Source organism: Canis lupus, chromosome 32, assembly GCF_003254725.2.
Source record: "Canis lupus dingo isolate Sandy chromosome 32, ASM325472v2, whole genome shotgun sequence".
NCBI classification, from domain to species: domain Eukaryota; kingdom Metazoa; phylum Chordata; class Mammalia; order Carnivora; family Canidae; genus Canis; species Canis lupus.
In genome coordinates this window covers 6,610,080-6,630,251 of record NC_064274.1, presented here as the reverse complement: position 1 = coordinate 6,630,251, position 20,172 = coordinate 6,610,080, and the positions used below count along the sequence as shown (strand labels likewise).

The 20,172-nt window shown below is 43.9% G+C and overlaps 1 protein-coding gene and 1 long non-coding RNA gene across 2 annotated transcripts in view; one reads left to right on the top strand and one right to left on the bottom strand.

Annotated features, from left to right (window-relative positions):
• SCD5 (stearoyl-CoA desaturase 5) overlaps positions 1-13,403 on the top strand; it is a 150,133-nt gene extending 136,730 nt beyond the window's left edge. The window contains exons 4-5 of the mRNA XM_025426216.3: positions 7,374-7,606; positions 11,926-13,403. Of these exons, the coding sequence (XP_025282001.1) occupies positions 7,374-7,606; positions 11,926-12,116 (424 nt within the window). The 3' untranslated portion in view covers positions 12,117-13,403. The remainder of the gene's footprint in view (positions 1-7,373; positions 7,607-11,925) is intronic.
• On the bottom strand, positions 7,374-10,784 carry LOC112646322 (uncharacterized). The gene is made up of 2 exons (XR_003127574.3): positions 10,504-10,784; positions 7,374-7,682 (listed from the first exon to the last, which is right to left on the bottom strand). It is a non-coding gene; the product is annotated as an uncharacterized LOC112646322 (long non-coding RNA).
• Positions 13,404-20,172: the final 6,769 nt, after the last annotated feature.

Below are 20,172 nucleotides of genomic sequence, written 5' to 3'. Positions count from 1 at the left end.
GTTCAACAAATATGTAGGAGTGCCTGCTTTGTGTAAGCCCCTGTGCTAGGCTCTGGAGAGTGGCTTTCTCCTGGACTCTGCTAGCCCTGCAGTAGATCCATGTCACAGGACAGATTACCCTGGAAGCTGGCTCTGAGGTGGATATTACATTGTAAGAAGTGTACTGGAAAGGTGCCTGGGTGGCTCAGTCGGTTAAGAGTCTGCTTACAGCAGATCATGACCTACATGATCCCAGCGTCCTGGGATCAAACCCCACCTTGGGCTCCCTGCTCAGGGGAGAATCTGCTTCTCCTTCTCCCTATGCGCCTCCCCTTGGCTTGTGCGTGCTCATTCTCTCTCTCAAATAAATAAAAATAAAATCTTAAAGTAAAAAAAGTGTACTGGAGAGGGTCCTTGGGGTTGACACTTATGGAAGAAGTGATGGAAACAGAACTGGGCAAGAGAAGAAGCTGAGTCCTGATCAGTCCCATCAAGGGCCTCAACCCACCCTATGGTGGGTCCTGAAGTTGGGGTCACTCTTCAGAGTCATTGAGAAATGAGGCAGTACGACCAGGCCTGGGAAATGGACTACTCCCCTCATGTAAGGTTAGTACTGGATGGGGCATGACCTAGGTCAGGGCGCCTCCATCCAGCAGAAGCAGCACTGCCAGCGGCTCTCCGTTGGGAGGAGATCCTGATGGCACGTGAGTGTCCATACGGTATACTAGAATGCACTCAGCTACTCCACAGAAGGTCCTGATTCAAACGGCTTGTCCCAGAGTAAGACATCAGGAATAACACCACTCTGGGATTTGTTAGTTCAGTAGCTCATTCAAGGACCCTTCCATCTTCCAACTTTTTCGTCATTCCCAACAAGAACTCTATACCCATTAAACAGGAGCTTCCCTTTCCCTTTCCCCTTCTCCCCAGCTCCTAGGAACATATATTCTACTTTCTGTCTTCATGAATTTACCTATTCTAGGTACTTCATACAAATAATATTTGTCCTCTCTGTCTGGTTTATTTCACTAAGCATGTTTCCAGGGTCTATCCATGCATATTATATCATATATAAAAATTTTGTTCCTTTTTATGTTGGAATAATATTCTCATACACACAGAGACACACACACACACAGACACACACACACATCATTTTGCTTATTCCATTCATCTATTAGTGGGGACTTGGGCTGTTTCCACCCTTTGGCTACTGTGGGTAATGCTTCTATGAACATTGGTGTATAAATATATGTTCAAGTCTCTGCTTTCCATTCTTCTGAACATATGCCTAGGGGTTGAATTGCTGGGTCATATGATAATTTGATGTTTAACCTTTTTGAGAAACTGTTTTTGGTAGCAGCTGCACCACTTTACGTTCCCACCAGCAATGTGTGCAGGTTCCTATTTCTCTCCATCTTTACCAACATTTGTTATTTCCATTTTTAAAAATTATACCCATTTCCCCCTCATAGCTTATTGACCACTGTTGACCAATTCCTAAATTAATTATTGGGAAAGTGAATAAGATCACCATTGATTGCTTCAAACTAACTAGGACTCACATCCTGGGGAGAGTCCACATTCCCTGAAGGACATGGCTGCAGAGAGAACAGTTGGATATCTGACCAAAATCAGATCTTTCTGGCAAGAAAGAGAGGATGGGGACGAATTATAGGGAGGCTACTGTCAATGTCTGCAATGGAGAGGCTTTAAAAACCTTAACACCCAGAACAGAAATTCTGATTCAGTTGAGCCAGTCTGCAGTGGGTTCCCAACATCAGTCATTTTTATATGTTCACCAGGTTGATTCGAATGCACAGTCAGGGTTGAGACCACTGACCTAGTAGGTGAGGCCACCCACTAAGTCCATAAGTATGAGAGCTGAGAAGTACAATGTGCAATGGGAGCCCTGGACAGAGCGTGCTCTGGTGGACCGAGGAAATCCCCTCAGAGGAAGGATATTTAGAAATGTCAGGAAAGCAGGCTGAGAACATAGACACAGGAGACAGAAAAGGTGTTGCCTAAGGAATAGGAAGAAGTTCAGTCCAGCTGGAGTGAGGCATTCTGACCTCAAGGTGACAATATTTTTAATCAGATAATGGCAACTCTTAGAGCAATGGCTAGATCACGCACTTCAGCCTGGTTTACTTTCAGGTATATTTACCTATCCCCTCTGCCCTGCTCTTGGTAAGCCAGGTAAGCAGCAGGTTATAGTCACTGTATTTTAAGCCTACCTGTGCTTTGTACAACCAGTATGGCCTGAGGAAGTTCCATGACCTCGCTAGAGCTCTAGAAAGGTCCTACAAAGTGAGGTTACAGTGAGTCCTTCACAGGGCTCAGATGAGATGAGAAAATGTATGCATGTGAGTGTCCTACATTAATATGCTGATGAATTCCAAATTTCTGTTCCCATCAAACCTCTCTCCAGAGCACCCCTGATCTCCAGACCTGTACATCAAGCTGCCTACTTGACATCACCCCTTGAACGTGTAGTGGGCATTTCCCACCTGACATGGTTAAGATTGAGCTCCTCATGTGCTGCTCAAAACCAGCTCCCCCTCCATGCTTCCCTGTGGCAACTAATGACATCTCCATCCTTAGTGTCACCCTTGGCTCCTTTCTCTCCACAATCTGGTCTGTTAACAAGTCCTGTCACTCTGTTTTCAGAATATATTCAGAATTTGACCATTTCTCACACCCGCCCTCCCCCCCCCGCCCCGTCATGATCCAAGTCGATGTTCTCTCGTGCCCAGATTTTGTAGCAGCCTCCTGATTGCTCTCCCTGCTCCTGCCCTTCCCCCCACAGTCCATTCTCAACCCTCCATCCCACTTAGAGTAAAGGTTGAAACCTTCCTAATGACCTGTCAGATCTTCTGTCACAAGGCCCACTATTATTCTCTTATCTCCGGCATTCTCCTCTTTTTTCACCTGCTTCAGCCCCAGCTTTCCTGCTTGTCCCCGAATGTGCCAGGAACACTCCTACTGCGGGGCCTTTGTGCTTGTGGTTTTCTTCACTGGAATCTTCTGCCTCATTTAGCCACAGGTGGCTAACTTCTCATTTCTTTCACAGCGTCACTCAAAGCCTATAATGTCACAAAGTCCTTCCCTAGACACCTTGTTTTAAATTTCAGCATTTGCCCTTGACTTCAAATTCTCCTTCTCTGCCTTATTTTTATCTTAGCACTTACCACTAACTTGCTGTATATATTGTTTATTTATATTGTTTTTTAGTTTTCTTCCCTACCAGGATATACATAAATATAAGTTTTTATATAGTACATACATAATATATATATTTATCAAGTGTTCCTACCAGAATACCCCAGCTCCCCAAGGGCAGGGATTTTTGTCTGATTTGTTCACTTTACATCTCCAGTGCCAGGATAGTGGGGACTCCATAAGTCTGTTAATACCACGCTTTACAGAAAAGAAACCTGTAATAACAAACCTCAAAATAACCTCAAAATAACAAAGCTAGGAAGTGGTGGAGTTGGGTAGTTTACTGTTCGATGGTGCTTTACACATAAAAATCCTCTTTAGCAAAAACACAGAGCAATGTCAGTGGCCCCTCTCCAGTCTCCTTCTGTACCACAGTTGAAGAAAGGAAATCCCTCAGATGAAGAAGGACTAGGGGCTGAAGGCCTCATGGACTAGTTGATGGACCCCTGGCTAGGGTGTTCAGATATGAGTGTCATTAAGCAAGGAAGCCAGGGAACCATTTCCACCCTTCTTCCCAAGCAAGAAAGGAATTAAGCTCCTGGAAGCAAATAGGCACAGGAGGAAGGCTCCTTAGCATCACGGGAAGATATGTCAAGTCCGTTTGAAATGGCTGGGGAGATTTTTTTGACGCAGATATCAGCTTCAAGACGTATGCCACTGGCAGCACCACCCAGACTCTCTGTGGCCCCTAAAAATTCCTTCCTCTTCCATTCATTCCATTGAACACACAACAAGAAATCCTAGCAGAATACAGGAAGAACAATCAGAGAATAGCCCGCAATTAAATATGCTAAAGCTTTATTGGAATGATTTTTAAAGAGTGCTTTTTTTTTTTTTTTTTTGAAGAGGCAGGTGGCTTCTCTAAGAAGTTCAGAAGGAAGAGGACTGGGCAGGGCGTGAATGGAAGCAGAGTCCTGCTGGCTGTGGATTCTGTAGGGTTGGGGCAAAGCCGAGAGCCAGAGCAAGGGCCTGGCCTCTTCCTGGGGGGGAGCTGTCCCAGAAGAGCTGGCTCTTCTCTAAGCCCTGGGGTCCTCACTGTCCATCCCTGTCTGCTGGGAGGAGTAAGTGAGAGAAGAAGGCCTCTGAGATGCTTAGCCCGGTGCCCAGTACAGAGCAAGCCCTCAATGTGTGTATTTTCTTTCTCCTTTTTAGGAGCAAAATAAGGGACCAAGGCAATAGCTCAGATGAGGAATAGAAGAGACTTTCTTTCTTTCTTCTTTCTTTCTCTTTCTAGATTTTATTTATTTATTTATTTATTTATTTATTTATTTATTTAGAGAGCGAGCGGGGAGGGAGGGGGCAGATTCCCTGCTGAGCAGGGAGCCTGAAATGAGATTTGATCCCATGACACCAAGATCATGACCTGAGCCGAAAGCAGATGCTTAACCGACTGAGCCACCCAGGTGCCCTGGAGAGGCTCTTTTTAAAGGTACTGGTCTGTAACTGAGAGAGTGGAGGAAGGGAAGAAACTTCTTAAGTCACAAAATGCCTTCTGTTGGCAGTGTAAAGCTGCCTCCTTTCCTCCTCAGAGGTGCAAAGGAGGAGCAGCAGCAGACCATGGCTCTGGGCTCCTCTTCTATTTTCCCTTCAGAGCACCCACCGTCTCTGCCCTTTCACACACTCCCTGCCAGTTCCCAGGACAACTTTAAGGGATCATCTAGCCCCAGAAGTCCCCATTAGATCTGCTGGAACTCATGGTAGGTGAGCTTCTGCCTCAGCCCAACCTGCCTTCCTCCCTTCCTTCTAAGTATTCTCAGGAGCACTCTTGGGGCACCTGAGTGGCTCAGTTGGCTAAGCGTCTGCCTTCTGCTCAGGTTATGATCCCAGGGTCCTGGGATCCAGCCCCTCATCGGGCTCCCCGCTCAGCAGGGAGTTTGCCCTTTCTCCCTGCTCATCTTCTCTCTCAAATAAATAAATAAAATCTTTTTTTTTTTTTAAGATTTTATTTATTCATGAGAGACACACAGAGAGCGGCAGAGATACAGGCAGAGGGAGAAGCAGGCTCCATGCAGGGAGCCCAACGTGGGACTGGATCCCGGATCCTGGGTTCATGCCCTGGGCTGAAGGCAGGCGTTCAACCGCTGAGCCGCCCAGGTGTCCTTTTTTTAAAGAGCACTCTCCAAAAGCCTTCCACACGTGACTCTAGGGAGTGCAGTGTAAGACCACCAGTCCCTCATTGTCTGTTGCCTTTGCCCCTCCAGCCACAGCCCACTCATCTGACCTCGCAAGCACCATCTTTCCACTTAAATGACTTCATTTGCAAATCATGTATGTAAGTGTGTTTTGCAGATTGATAGCTGCGCATAAGTGTCAGTTTCCATAATTTTTTTTTTAATTGGGCAACAGGTGAACCCATCAACACCCATTTCCAAGTCACTGGGATACAAGATGGCTGCATTTAAATAGATGATAGTCTCTGAAGTGATTCTGCCTGGATCTGAATCGTGGTCCTACTACTTCTTAGTCTTGTGACCTTGGCCCAACTACATAACCTTTCCATTGCTCTGTAAAATGGTGATAATAATGGTCACTTTCTCCTAGACCTTTTATTAGAATAAAATGAGCCGTACATGGAAAGGTCTCAGAATATCCATGATATATAATATGCACATAGTATGCATTATGTATTAGAGCCTCACAAGAACCCCTGGAGGTATTGTAATCACCACCTGTGTTGGACCCCTCTCGTACCCTACCTCCTACTCTCTGCCCTTCTTTTCACTCCAGCTGTTGCTGCAGCCACCTGCTGACTCAGGTATAACCCAACAGCACCGTGCTCCACTGGACTACTTACTTCTTACTTCCTGCCTGGTTTCTTTGCCACCCCTACCTGAGATGCTTCCAGAAATGCTCAGCGAACCTGGCCCAAGCAAACTTGGAAGTGTGAGGAAGCTAATATTCTAAGTGACATTCCTTGACCAGGAGGGAGTTTGAAACAATGAGAAAATAGCCCCTTCTTTCATTCCTTGGGAGAATAAATCTGAGCTGTAATCTGTCCCATCAAGGTCCTAGTTCAGGGGTCCAAAGCATGGGGCACCCGTGGCTTGGCATTCCCTCCTTCCCTGTCTCACTCTTCCCAAAATAGACTACCCACATACACGCCCTTGCCTCATCCTCTGCTCTTTGGAGAACTGGCTAACTGTGCACAAGAGGAGGGTGAAAGAAAGCTAATGGCTAGTTCAACACCCAGAATCAGATCTAGACTCAAGTTCAAGTCTTCTACCTTCTGAATATCATTCCCACACTGTGCCACCTCTCATTTCGTACCTATGCATCTTAACAGAGGCCTTTGGAAAGCTTGATTAGCCAGTGTGAGGCCAGGGAGGAGAGAGCTATGAATCCATAGCACAGCCCCTTTCCTGTCCCTGCATAGGGCTGGTTCCACATGGCCACAGAGTGGGGAACAGTGGTTCCACTTGACTGAAGCCTGGGGTGGGGACCGTGTCAAATTTGTCTTTGTATCACCAGCACTCATGGCCTGGCATACAGTAAGTGCTCGGTAAATATTTGCTGGATACATGGGTCTGGAAATCAAACAACTGCTGATTTCTTCGTAAAGATTACTTTTCATGTGGCCATGCTTGTTCCTAGACTTACTGTCTTACAGTCTGTTCCTAGACTTTGTTTTTTATGCTGGCTTGGGATGTAATCTGCAATGAACAGAGAACTTTTTTGTGAGGGGATTGGATTGTTTACTTTTTTACCAAGCTAAGTTAGTACAGAATCATGTGTCTGGAAATTATTCAAGAAATATATATTTCTTGAAATCATTTGAGAAAAACTGATCATCAAGTTGATTGATAAGTGAAAGAAGTAGCTAGAAGCTGTCAAACCAGTCACCTGTAGGAGAAATGTACTCTGAGCTACATAGGTTTCACCAGCACTACTTTGATTGTTTGATATCGAAGTGTCTCTGAAGTGTGCCACAGGCCCTCCCACTTCCCACAGCATTCATTCTACCCAGCCTCACTCAAGTTTGGGTTACCTGTTTAGCCTTGTAGATATATGGGTCTGTGACCCCTGTACAAAGTGACACACAACAGGGTATTCCTTATACAGAAATAGTAGAAGGAGATGACTGGCATAATTCCTGACTTTTCCTGCAGCTTGCTCAGCCTATTCCTGCCACCATCAACAGGTGCCCAATGATAGCATACTATTCTCCCTTCCAGGTACTATAAGATCACCGTGGTGCTCATGTGCTTTGTGATCCCCACGCTGGTGCCCTGGTGCGTCTGGGGAGAGAGTCTGTGGAATTCCTACTTCTTGGCTTCCATTCTCCGCTATACCATCTCACTCAACATCACCTGGCTGGTCAACAGCGCTGCCCACATGTATGGAAACCGGCCCTATGACAAGCACATCAGCCCTCGGCAGAACCCACTTGTCACTCTGGGTGCCATTGGTGAGTAGGGGTGCAAGAGCCAGTGGGAAGTGCAGCAGCTCAGATTTTTCTTGGCTTTCCAGTGGTTTTCTGGAATCTGTAAAGAGATGCAGTGAAAGTCAGGTGGGATAAACTTGGGCTTTGGTATTAGAATCCTGGCTCTGGGACAAGTCACCTAATCTCTCTGATTTAGAGTTTTCTCATCTGTGAAATGGGAATAGTGATGTCTACCTCACAGGGATGTCATGAAGATTAAGGTCCTATATGTAAACCGCTTAGGACAATGTCTGTCATATAGTAGTGATTTATTTTCACTATGGAAATTTTCCTAAAGGAGGAGTAGCAGCAGACTTTTGTTTCAAATTGCCCTGACCCTTCTGGCCTCTGTTGTGCCATTTGACTTCAAACAGAGAGATAGGAAGAAACAAGAGTATGGTATCTCATGGTGCCACAAAATGTTTAAGAGCGAGGCCTCTGGATTCTGATAACTTTGAGTCTTGGTTCCTCTACTTACTGTCTGGGCAAGTTATCTGGCTCCTTCATACCTTGTGTCTTCATCTGTAAACTGAAGATAATAGTAGCATTTACCTGCTCTTGGGGTCATTGGAGGGTTAGGTGAGTTCATACATAGTCTTTGCAGCAGTGCTTAGTATGAAATAAGCCTCAGTAATGTCATTTTTATTACTAGCTTTATGGTCTTAAACAAGCTACTTGTCCCTTCTGTACATTTACATCCTCGTTTTTAAAACAGGGATAATCATAGCAGCTAGCTCAAAGATGTGAAGATTATAGGTGCTAATACCCATTAAAGCCCTCACCACTGTGGCTGGCACACAGTAAGTAATAAATAATCATTAGCTGTATCTTTCTGGAAGTAACTCAGGCTTCTTGGCAAGCTGAGCCTTGAGCATAGAGATCAAACCAGGAAGGGAAGATCCTACTGTTAAATAGCAACGGTATCTGCGTCACCTAGCAATGAATTTCTACCACTGCATTGTTAGGGTCATGCCCTTATTAAGACCCCAGGGATCTTGTGTTGACAAGAGCAATCTGAGGTGGAATAAACACCAAATTTAGCTCTGGGAACAGTGGCTAACCAGAGAGAAAAATGTCTTGGAAAGAGTATGATACCTCTACCGCTTCCTCCCCTCTTCTTCCTCACCCCTCATCTTCTTCTTTCTTTCCCTATTTATTTGGAGAGAGATGGGGGGGGGAGGGAAAGAGTGGGGTGGGAGCAGAGGAAGAGGGAGAGAGAGAGAGAACCTCCAGCAGACTCCCAGCTAAGCACAGAGCCTGACACAAGGCTTGATCCCATGACCCCAAGATCATGACCTGAGCCAAAATCAAGAGTTGAACATTTAACCAACTGAGCCACCCAGGTGCCCACCTTTCATCTTCTGAAAAGACTGCAGTGGGGAGCCCATCCAGTATTTACTCAGAGCAGACAGAAGAGAGGACAAGATGGACTTACCTCTTCTGTAGGGACAGTGGGCAAGAAAATGCAAATAATATGGCCACAGCCCAGGCCCTGAAGAGCTGGGTATCAGTTTTAAATCCACCCAGATTAACAATGGGCTTCTAGTCAGTTTTCTTCATTAAGATCCTGGGAAGGCTTCTGTTACATCTGACTGTGCTGTAGATGGGGAGTACATCCAGGGTTCTTAGAACAGTGTCTGCTTCTGAAAATCCTGGGGGGAACTTCTCTATATATACTCCAGGGCTGGAAAAACACTAAAATCGATGACGGTGGAAGGGGCAGGGTAAAGAAGATCTAAATTAAAAAGAAAACGGTAAACCACAGATCCATCCATCTGACGTACTCATTAAAGAGCAGAATCCTTTAATTGTGGTCAACAGAAGAACTATGTGATGACCAGTACCCACTTAAGAAGTAAAGAAGGAGGTGCCCAACTCTTGGTTTCAGCTCAGGTCATGATCTCAGGGTTGTGAGATCCAGCCCAGTGTCCTGCTCTGAGCTCAGCAGGGAGTCTGCATAAGACTCTCTTTTCCCTTTCCCCATCCCCACCTAAGCCTCTCTCTCTCTCAAATAAATAAATAAATAAATATTTAAAAAAAAAGTAAAGGAAGAATCTGGCAATCTCTCAAAAGGTTAAAAATAGTTACCATATGATCCAGAAATACAAATGGTACATCTATACAGTGGAAGACTATTTGGCAATAAAAAGAAATGAAGAGGGATCCCTGGGTGGTACAGCGGTTTAGCGCCTGACTTTGGCCCAGGGCGTGATCCTGGAGACCTGGGATCAAATCCCACGTTGGGCTCCCGGTGCATGGAGCCTGCTTCTCCCTTCTGCCTATGTCTCTGCCTCTCTCTCTCTCATTGTGTGCCTATCATAAATAAATAAAATTTTAAAAAAATTAAAAAAAAATAATGCTAAAAAAAAAAAAAGAAATGAAGAAATGAAGATACCTGCTACAACCTTGAAAACGTTATGCTAAGTGAAAGAAACCAGTCACAAAAAGCTACATATTGTATGATTTCATTTAAACAAAATGTTTAGAATGGACAAGTCTATAGAGATTGTATTAGAGTTATCTAGAGAAACAGAATCAGTATATATATACACACACACACACACACGTTAGTATACATATATATGTATACACATATATGCTACATATACTGATATATATACCTATCTATATATGTAATACTATTATATGCATATATTATACAGTTTTTGTATATACTGTAATATATGTATATTCTTCATATATATATTTATTAATCCCCATATATATACAGAAACAGTAGGATACCTATATAAATATAAATAGATATATATTTATAGGATATACATATGCTACTGTTTCTATGTGTGTATATATGCATATGTATAGAGAGGAAGGATCAGAGAAGGGGAGAGAGAGAGATTTCTTGTAAGGCATTGGCTCACATGATTATGGGAGCTGAGAAATCCCACGATCTGCTATGCGCAAGCTGGAGACCCAGGAAAGACAGTGGTATAATTAAATCTGAGTCCGAAGGCCTGAGAACCGGGGTTGCAGTTGATGAAATTCCAGTCTGAGGGCAGGAGAAAATGAGATGGATGTTCCAGTTCAGTCAGTGAGTCAGAAAAAAAGGGACAAATTCTCTTCCTCCACCATTTGTTCTGTTCAGTCTCTTAACGGATTGAGTGATGGCCACCCCACTGGCGAGGGTAATCTGCTCTACTGAGTCCACTGATTCAAATGATCATCTCGTCCAGAGACGCCCCCCCAGGCATGCTTCATGGAAATTTTTAACCTGGGCAAGCCTTGGCCATTCAGGCTGTGTAAAATTAACCATGACAGAGAAAGAAAGTAGGGCTGGAGGCATGGAGGGATGGTTGGGAGATGACAGCTCAGCAATGTGGAGCCTCCTTTTAGGTAATGAAAATGTTATAAAATTCATCGTGGTGATGGATGCACAACTCTGTGAAAATGCTTAAAAGCCATTAAATTGTACTTCAAATGGATGAATTATATAGTGAATTATATCTCAATAAAGCTGTTTTAAAAAGTCAAATGAAAAAAAAAAAGTCAAATGAAAGAAGCCCTGAGATCCCTCCTGAAAACACTTTAATTAAAAAAAAAAGTGGGAACCCTGGGTGGCGCAGCGGTTTAGCACCTGCCTTTGGCCCGGGGCGCGATCCTGGAGACCCGGGATGGAATCCCACGTCGGGCTCCCGGTGCATGGAGCCTGCTTCTCCCTCTGCCTGTGTCTCTGCCTCTCTCTCTCTCTCTCTCTCTCTCTGTGACTATCATAAGTAAATAAAAATGTAAAAAAAATTTTTTTTAAATTAAAAAATTAAAAAAAAAAAAAAAGTAAGAGAGGAAACGCTATTTACCAGGAGGGATGGAATAATACATAGGCAGATTCGGAACATGTAAAGGTCCACTTCCTCGATTCACTATCTGAACGATGTTCGTCTGGGTCTTCCAGGCTCTCTCACGAGCCTTCCTTTAATCCCTCCAGCCCCCAGAAGCTATTTTCCTTTCATGAACACACATCTAAATGAGGATCTGTTATCAACCATTTAGCATTTAGTTTACAAAGCACAGCTCTGAAATCATGGTAGCATATCTACAGTTCATGTGGGGAAATTAATCCGTGACTCTATGCTGATTAAATTCAGTGTTATTTTTCTGTTCATATTTCATCTAGCCAGCTAAGTAAATGCTTCCTAGGGGCAGACACCAAGTCTCCTGGTCCCCATAGAGCCTGACATAGTGCCTTGCACCTGGCACACCCTCAATAAGTGTGGGGGGTGGGGAGGAAAAAAAATCTTTGCAAAGAAGTGGAGATGGGTTATTTCAATGCCCGCTTTGTCTTCTAGGTGAAGGCTTCCACAATTACCACCACACCTTTCCTTTTGACTACTCTGCGAGTGAATTTGGCTTAAATTTCAACCCAACCACTTGGTTCATTGACCTCATGTGCTGGCTGGGGCTAGCCACCGACCGCAAACGGGCAACCAAGCCAATGATCGAGGCCCGGAAAGCCAGGACTGGAGATGGCAGCACTTGAACCTGGAACCACCATCCAACATGTCTGCCATCGACATCTCAGTTCATGGCTTTGGTTACTATCGTTCTCTTGTTCATTGGATGTGGGAGGGGGTAGAGAGTAGAGAGGGAACAGAATCTATGTGCTTTGGGAACTTTTTGTTTGTCTCAAAATAATTGTCAACTATCAATGAAAAAAAAATTTTCATGTCAGTGTAACTATGATTTAACATTAGAGTGTGAACACACAATTTAGTCGCCGTAGTTCTAGTATGTCAAACACACATGGTCATGTGCTTGTACATGATGTTGACCCTGACAGGATGAAGGAGCTTAATATTCTCTCGGTGTCATTCAGGAGAGCATTTGTTTTCTTTTCTACCAGTTAACCCAGTGCTGTTTTTCAACCCATTATCTGAAGGAGCTGAGAGACAGGGCGGAAGACAAAAGAGAGGGTCAGAGTAACTAAAGAATGTTTCTGTTTTGTAATTACTATGTGTGTGTTTGCTTTTGTTTTCTTAAATAAGAGAATTCATCATTTAAAAAAATGACAGTACAGGAAATGAGTCTCTCATTCTTTTTGCCCTGTTTACAGCTTTTTAATGCTCCACTGTCTTTGCTTCAGAAGAGATCTGTCCACTGCCCAGCTTGTTCTGTGTCCCGATTATGCCAGCCAACCCTATAAATCAGTGCTTATATAGGTGTTTGATTTTATTCTCTTTGCTGTTGTCATTTTAAAGGTGTATAACTTAGATGTGCCAGACATAAAATTAAGCTCAAATTAAGCTCTCATTTAAATGTTTAGACACCTAATTTATATTCTAATTGATCCCAGCCACTGATGCATGTACTTTAGCTACTCCTACTAAATAAGCATATTAATTTTCCACACCAGGCCATCAGATCTTAATAACCGACAGTTATCTAGAACTCAGTGTCTCCTAATATTTTCCCTGCATGCAGCCTTCATTGATTTTGCAGCAAAATATACAGTAATCATTATGTCGCTTCTGGATTAAAAATTTTTCGTGTGTTAAGTTGCCTTGTAAAGAGCATGTTGAGTAAATGGGGCAGCGTGGCCTTTGTGGTAGTTGTTAAAGCAAAAGAAAGATGTTGGAGCACTTTGAAGATAGATCTTTTCAGGAAAACTGTAGTAATTTAAGTTTTTTGAGAAAGAAGTGATACCAATAGGAAATTGTCATAATGAAGTTCTTCATCCAGCAGGTGTTTAACAGTGTTATTTTGCCATTTTGCCATTAATAATGTATAACCATCTATGAGTGATTTACAATAAATGATTATGAATTTGTTGGTGTTCTTGACTAGCTACTTAAATGTTCAGAAGATGTTCTCCCAAGGGTACCTGATGCCCCATGATGACCGTGTGATTCCCATTTGATTTGAGCTCTGGACTAACAGGGCCCCTAAGAGCAGGCCTCCTGTATCCCATCTGCCTTAGGCCACAAGGAAAAGTTTTATTTGGAATGCAGCACCCCTAGTAGTGTCATTCCCCCACTTCTCATTCACCAGCACTGTCACTTGTACTGCTTCCAGCTGACAAATGGGTACCACTACTCCTACCTGTCACCCAAAAGAGTGTGAAGGACATCTTCCTCCCTCAAGTCCCACCAGGCCCCACTAGGAGTGACCAAAGATGTGGGAGACAAGCTCAGCTCTCCCTCTAGTCCTGCCTCCCAAATTTTCCCATAAGCTGCCTCACTTTCTGCTCTTAACTTTTGCCCCAAAGCACCTGTTTGTTCCCCTGCCATCAGATACAGACTTCTTAGCCTGCCTGCAGTTGAGTGGGATTCCAGCCAATGGACCCTTTGGGTATGACTGTAGCTATCACCAGCTGCTTCATACTGCAGCCGCACATTGCTGAGACCTTGTATGGAGGATTAGTAGTACAATTGTATTCTAAGTTGGCTTTGTATCAACACGACCTAAAATGATTGGGAATATTTCTAACTGAGAATATTTCTGTGATTCTTTGACCCTTAATTATACTAATCTTATTGCTTATCAATTAATAGAAAAGGCTACATTTGGAGAAAACTATTTTAAATCTTCTCACGAAAGGAGGATAGTCCCCCATCTAGTCCAGATAAATCCAGAACCTCACTCCTCTGAACCTGAGTGCCACATATTTATCTGCAGCAGTGCCCATGAATGAGAATTGGGATGATTTTGTTGAAGGAGTAGATGAAGGTTAGATCTCTCTAGAGTCTTCCATATTAGCACCCCCTGCAGGTCTCAGCAGCATCCAAGGGAAGAAAGTAACCCAAGACTATCCAAGGTGGCCCTGGAGAAGTTGGTACTTTTTTTTTTTTTTGAGAGGATCAGGTTTAGAATGAGAGAATGCCCTGTCCTTAATCCCCAGGGCCCTATGAGGTTTATTTCAGAAACATCCACCTATGTGTCTAGGTGAGGGGAGTCAAGGGGAAGCAATTTCAACAGTGCTTCTCCCATGTGTGTCATGGCAGTTACATGGAGCTGGTCGGATATGACAGAGCCTGCTCAAGCGCACTACCAGCCAACTGTGTGGCCTTGAGAAAACTAGTCTTTCTGGATCCAGTTTTCTCATCTACAAAGACAGATGAAACTAGACTCTGGCTAAGGTCCCACCAAACCGTGATGGTCACCGACAGCAACAGAGCTAGGGACATGCCTGACTTCAGATTCAAAACACCTCTCAAGTTTGTGCCCATTCTTTCTGGGACCGGGCAAGTCAATATTGAGGGGAAATAATTGAGTCTGAGTGGGAGAACACATAAAGAACATACATCTGTTTCATTCATTCCCCAAATATAATGAAACAAGAAAAATAAACATAATACATGGAAAACAATTTAATCAAAGAAAGTATTACAAAAAGCTCTGGCTTAGTGGAGTAGTAGAAATCGTACTGGACTCGAGTTCAAGACCTGAGTTTGAATTCTTCCTTTTTTAAGTTGAGGTATAATTGACATACATTATATTAGTTTCAGGTGTACAACATAATGATTTGATATTTGCATATATTGCAAAAAAGGCGCCAGCTGGCTCAGTCTGTATATATTGCAAAATGATCACTACCATAAGTCTTGTTAACATCTGTCACCACATGCAGTTAGAAAACTCTTTTTCTTAGGATGGGAACTTTTAAGATCTACTCTCTTAGCTACTGTCAAAGATGACATACTGTATTATTAACTATAGTCACCATGCTGCACATGACATCCCTATGACATTTATTTTATAACTGGACGTCTGTATCTTTTGACCAACTTCACCATATTGTCCACCCCTACACCCCACCAATCTGTTCTTTGTATCTATGAGTTCATTGTGGGTTTTTTTTTTAAGATTGTACATATAAGAAAGATCATATGTTATTTGTCTTTCTCTGTCTGACTTATTTCATTTAGCATAATACCCTCTATGTCCATCCATGTCATCAAAAATGGCAAGATTTCAAAGTCTAACTCATGATCTAAAGTACTGTGATACCTAGCACATATTTTTAGACTGAACCACGTGAAAGTGCCATTTATTAACCTACTGATCCTCTCTGCACTTCCACAAAGTAAGAACAGTAACACTTAAGTGCTCAGATAAATCTAGAGGCCTCAAAAAGAGGCCTGGCGCATTGTAGATCCTCAAGAGACATCAGCTGAGGGTGAGTAGCATGTCCCAGACACAAGACAGTAACTGAGCTGTAGTCAAATAACCACAGACTGCAAGTGAAGAGGACCAGCTTCTAGTTCTGGTTCTGCTAGTAACTAGCTGGATGGTGGGTAGCAGAACAGGCCCCAAAACATGCCAATTTGACATAAAATTATTTCCAGTTAGAAGCACTTGAGGGTCACCTGGCTGGCTCAGTCGCTAAAGCACGTGACTCTTGATCTTAGGGTTGTGAGTTCGAGCCCCATGTTGGGTGTAGAGGATACTGGAAGAAGAAAAAGAAAGAAAGAAAAAAAAGAAAGAAGAAGAAAGAAGAAAGAAAAGAAAGAAAAGAAAGAAGAAAGAAAGAAAGAAAGAAGAAAGAAAGAAAGAAAGAAAGAAAGAAAGAAAGAAAGAAAGAAAGAAAGAAAGAAAGAAAGAAAGAAAGAAAGAAAGAAAAGAAGAAAGGAAAGAAAAGCACTTAGAAACAGCAGATGCAAGAGGGACCCTCTTGACTCCGTTTTTCTCCCTAAAAGCAGGAAATGAAACTCTGCCCCCCCCCCATATGAGAGCTGCCCTCTCTGTACCAAAGGGAAAGAAACATTCTTACCAGAGACAGAGAGGAGGCACCCAGAGAATCAATGCAAACAAGGGTTTGCAAGTAACCTTATCTCCCTTTAGCTCCCCCATATATTCTGGGGACTTTTTCACCAGTAGTACTCTTTGTCCAATCTGGTATATAAGCATTTGGGCTCCACCACGTTTTGGGGCTTCGCTTTCCCATGAGGGCTCCTATGAGCATATAACCATAAAATCTGTAGGTTTCTCTCTTAATCTGTCTCTGTCAACTTAATTCTCAGGCCCAGCCTCACCCTTGGAGGCTGGAAGGCAGGTTCCACCTCCCCTCCGTGGCTGTATCTCCTAGAGCCTCAGGGAGCCCTTCTGTAGAGGAGCCCGACTGGAAGGCATCGTCCTGCCCAGCTGTCCAGCTAGCAGTGACTCTGTGTGAAGCCAGAGCCCTGAGGGTCGTTCTGAGCCTCGGCCTCCTTCCTGCGCCTTCAGGCCTCCGTCAGAGGACAAGCCCCACCAGTGGTGTCACCCGTGCTTCCTGCAGCTCATTTTTCTCCTCATCGGGAGCTGGGATTGAAGACTGGTAGAAGGAAGAGGCCGAAGCTAATGGATAAAAATGAGCTTCGGGGATTATCTGTGACGTTCATTTATCCATTTCACTCCTCTGCTCCATTACAGAAGACACTGGAAGCAGCTGGGTTCTCAGCGGCAGCTCATGTGAAGAACACAGAAGGAAAGAAGTATCCTAACCTTTATAATGCTTTTTGTTTTTAATTTCCCCACTTTTAGTTCAGGGTATTCATCAAAATCCTTTCCTCGACGTCAAGGAAATGCTCTCAATGACCTGGAAACTCCTCTCCTGTTCTCCCCACAGGCTGTAGAATTCATTACCCCCCCCCCCCCCAATGTTCCTGATTTCTAAATTTGCAAGTCAGAAGCAAGAGGAAGGAAAGCTCCGGCCTCCGGCCTCCGTTCTGCTGGCGCCAGCAAGGCAGCAAGCCCGTGTTCCAGCGGCCACTGTGGCCGGTGACAGCCTCCTCGCTTGCCTGTCCTCCCATGACGCCTCTGCCCGGGCACCGCAGGCTGCCTCCACTTCCACAGATTCAAGAAGAGACCAGCAGACAGCAGCCCCAGGTAGCAATGGCGGGGAAGACTTTCCCTGAGAAAGTGCCCTCCCTTACAGCTCCTAAACCTACAGTTACTGTGCAGGAAAGAGGACTTGGCCTTCGACCCCCGCTTCAAATCCCTGCAACTCAGGATTCACTAAATTGATGTCCCAGTCCTTCCCTTTTTTGATCCTCTGCAAGGCTACCTTTCATGTCATGGAGAGAAATCTCCAAAGTTACTTTTCTTTTTTAAGATTTTATTTTTTTTATTTGACAGAGAGAGAGAGTACAAGCAGGGGGAGCAGTAGAGGGAGAGGGAATAATAGGCTCCCACCTAAGCAGGGAGCCCCACTTGGGGCTCGATCCCAGAACCCTGGGATCATGACCTGAGTGAAGGCAGAGGCTTGACCACCTGAGCCACTCAGATGCCCCAAAGTTACTTTTCTGACAGAAGCACCAACCACTGGGCAGAGCTGCCAAACTCTGTGTTGTGGGTGGACAAAGTCACTGGGTCCTGCTGGAGCAGGACATGGTCGTATTTTTATCATCAGATTTCCTAAAAGCCGGTGCTCACAGTGTATGGATCATAAAACTGCCAATTGTGGAGGGTGCTCCTTTTCCCAGGCAGTAGGACGTCATGTGTGAGGATGGTGGCGAGAGGAGGGGGCGCCCCTGTCGGGGACATGGTGTGACCTCTGTGACCCCTGAGTGAGGATGAACTGGCTAGCCAGTGTCTTGAAGGAAGAGTGAATCATCAGCGCAGGTGAGGACTTTCCAGTGCCCGCAAACAGGCTCCTCGCGCGCGGTGGAGGGATCTGGAAGGGCCACTTCACTTCTCTCCTGGTCCCTTGGTTGCTGACCGTGAATGCAACAACTCTGCTGTCTGAATTTACAAGGCACTTCGCAGCATCATAAAGTGCTCGGTCCAGACGTGACAGCCAATGAGCACCTATATTGTTCTCTACAGGTCCTGCTGGACTGAACTATTTGTAACACAGGCAAATCAGCTCGTTAGGAAGAGTGTATATAGGGGATCCCTGAGTGGCTCAGCGGTTTAGCACCTGCCTTTGGCCCAGAGTGTGATCCTGGAATCCTGGGATCGAGTCCCACATCAGGCTCCCCGCATGGGACCTGCTTCTCCCTCTGCCTGTGTCTCTGCCTCTCTCTCTCAATCTCTCTCTCTGTCTCTCTTGAATAAACAAATAAAATCTTTTTTTTTAAAAAGGAAGAATATATACACAGTTACACTACAGCCAACCAAAATGAAAAATGCTCTCAAAGTGCATCTGTTGCCCTTAATGGTTTCAGATCACTCTTTTAAAAGTGAAGACCTACGTGGGAAATTTTTAGGCAATGGTATATTGGATTCTTTCCAACCACCTTTTTAGTCTATTTGAAGCCAGGGTCCTGGATCAGTTTCAAGATACTGAAATGGACAGGCTATTTTTTTTTTAATTAGGAAAAGCGTTTATTTCTGCTCCTTTCATACGTCTTATTGGGCAGGAGACAGTCTTATATATCTGTCTGAGATAACGTACTGTCACACATTCTGTTTAAAGGCAAAGCACCATAAGTAAAAGCTGATCATGTGTCCAGAGTTCTCAGCTTATGGGATCTTGCTTCCTGATTTTACATTCATTTTGGAAAGTCAGAAATGTCATCTCCAAAAAATGTTAAGGGAGCTGTAAAAAATAATCACTTTTTTCAATATTATAGTTGTAGAGATGGAGTATGTATTCTCTAAGACATTAAAAACTCAGAAGAAAATGCCACTTAACATCGTTGGTACATCAGCACAGGCCAGCAGGAAAGATACTGTAATAAGCTTGTCTCTTTGATACCAAGAAGACATTCTAGTTCAAGCGTCAATATGCTCCTAGGTTTTCACTAGATGCTCCTTTTTTGTTGCTTTTTGTTCTTTTCCATATTTCATATCATAGGATTGATACAGCCTTTAAAATTTTATTAACAGGAGCAAACCCAATATCCACTGATTTCTTCTGAAAAGGCATTTGAACCCATCAGACAGTCCCGCAGTTCCATTTTCATGAATACTCTAGCTATGAAAAAACTCAATAGGACACAGACAAATCTAATGAATAGAAGAGGAAATCTATTGAGTTTTGGAATGTTTGGCACATCTGATTAGTCCAGGATTAAGAAACCTAAACCTCCCATTATAAATAGGGAGCTGGATGTGAATCCTTTCATAGTATATCATCCATTTACTCTGTGGGCCAAGAGAGCTACTACTGGTCTCTGATGTCCATGTCCATCAGTCATAGAGCCAACATTCAGAGGTTCAACAATAACATCATAAGTTATTCCTCCTGTGATGAGGAGGATGTAATACCACCACTACGAGAGCATACACCATCATGTTGACAGCATATTCCCCAGAGTGGCTTCTTCAGCATCAGGTTGGAGCATTTCAAACACTAAGACCAGGACCTGGCACAATGTCGGCATCTTGGTCATAGCAGGAGCAGCTCTCTGGACAAGCCATTTTGAGGTGGTTTTGTTTACATTATGAGGCTCCTTGGTCTATATTTACACAAGCCAGGGATGGTTAGATTGTTACTTGTTTCTTCATCTCTAATATGTCAGATCTCGAACAAATGATTGCTTAGGTCCCTTCTTTGATCAAAGACTACAGGAATCAATAGCAAGCAAGCTTGGAAAATGCTAGATTCTGCCCCACCCGAGCAAAACATGTGGCTGGAAGCCATCCCAACGTTGTATCCCTATAAAAGAAAAAAA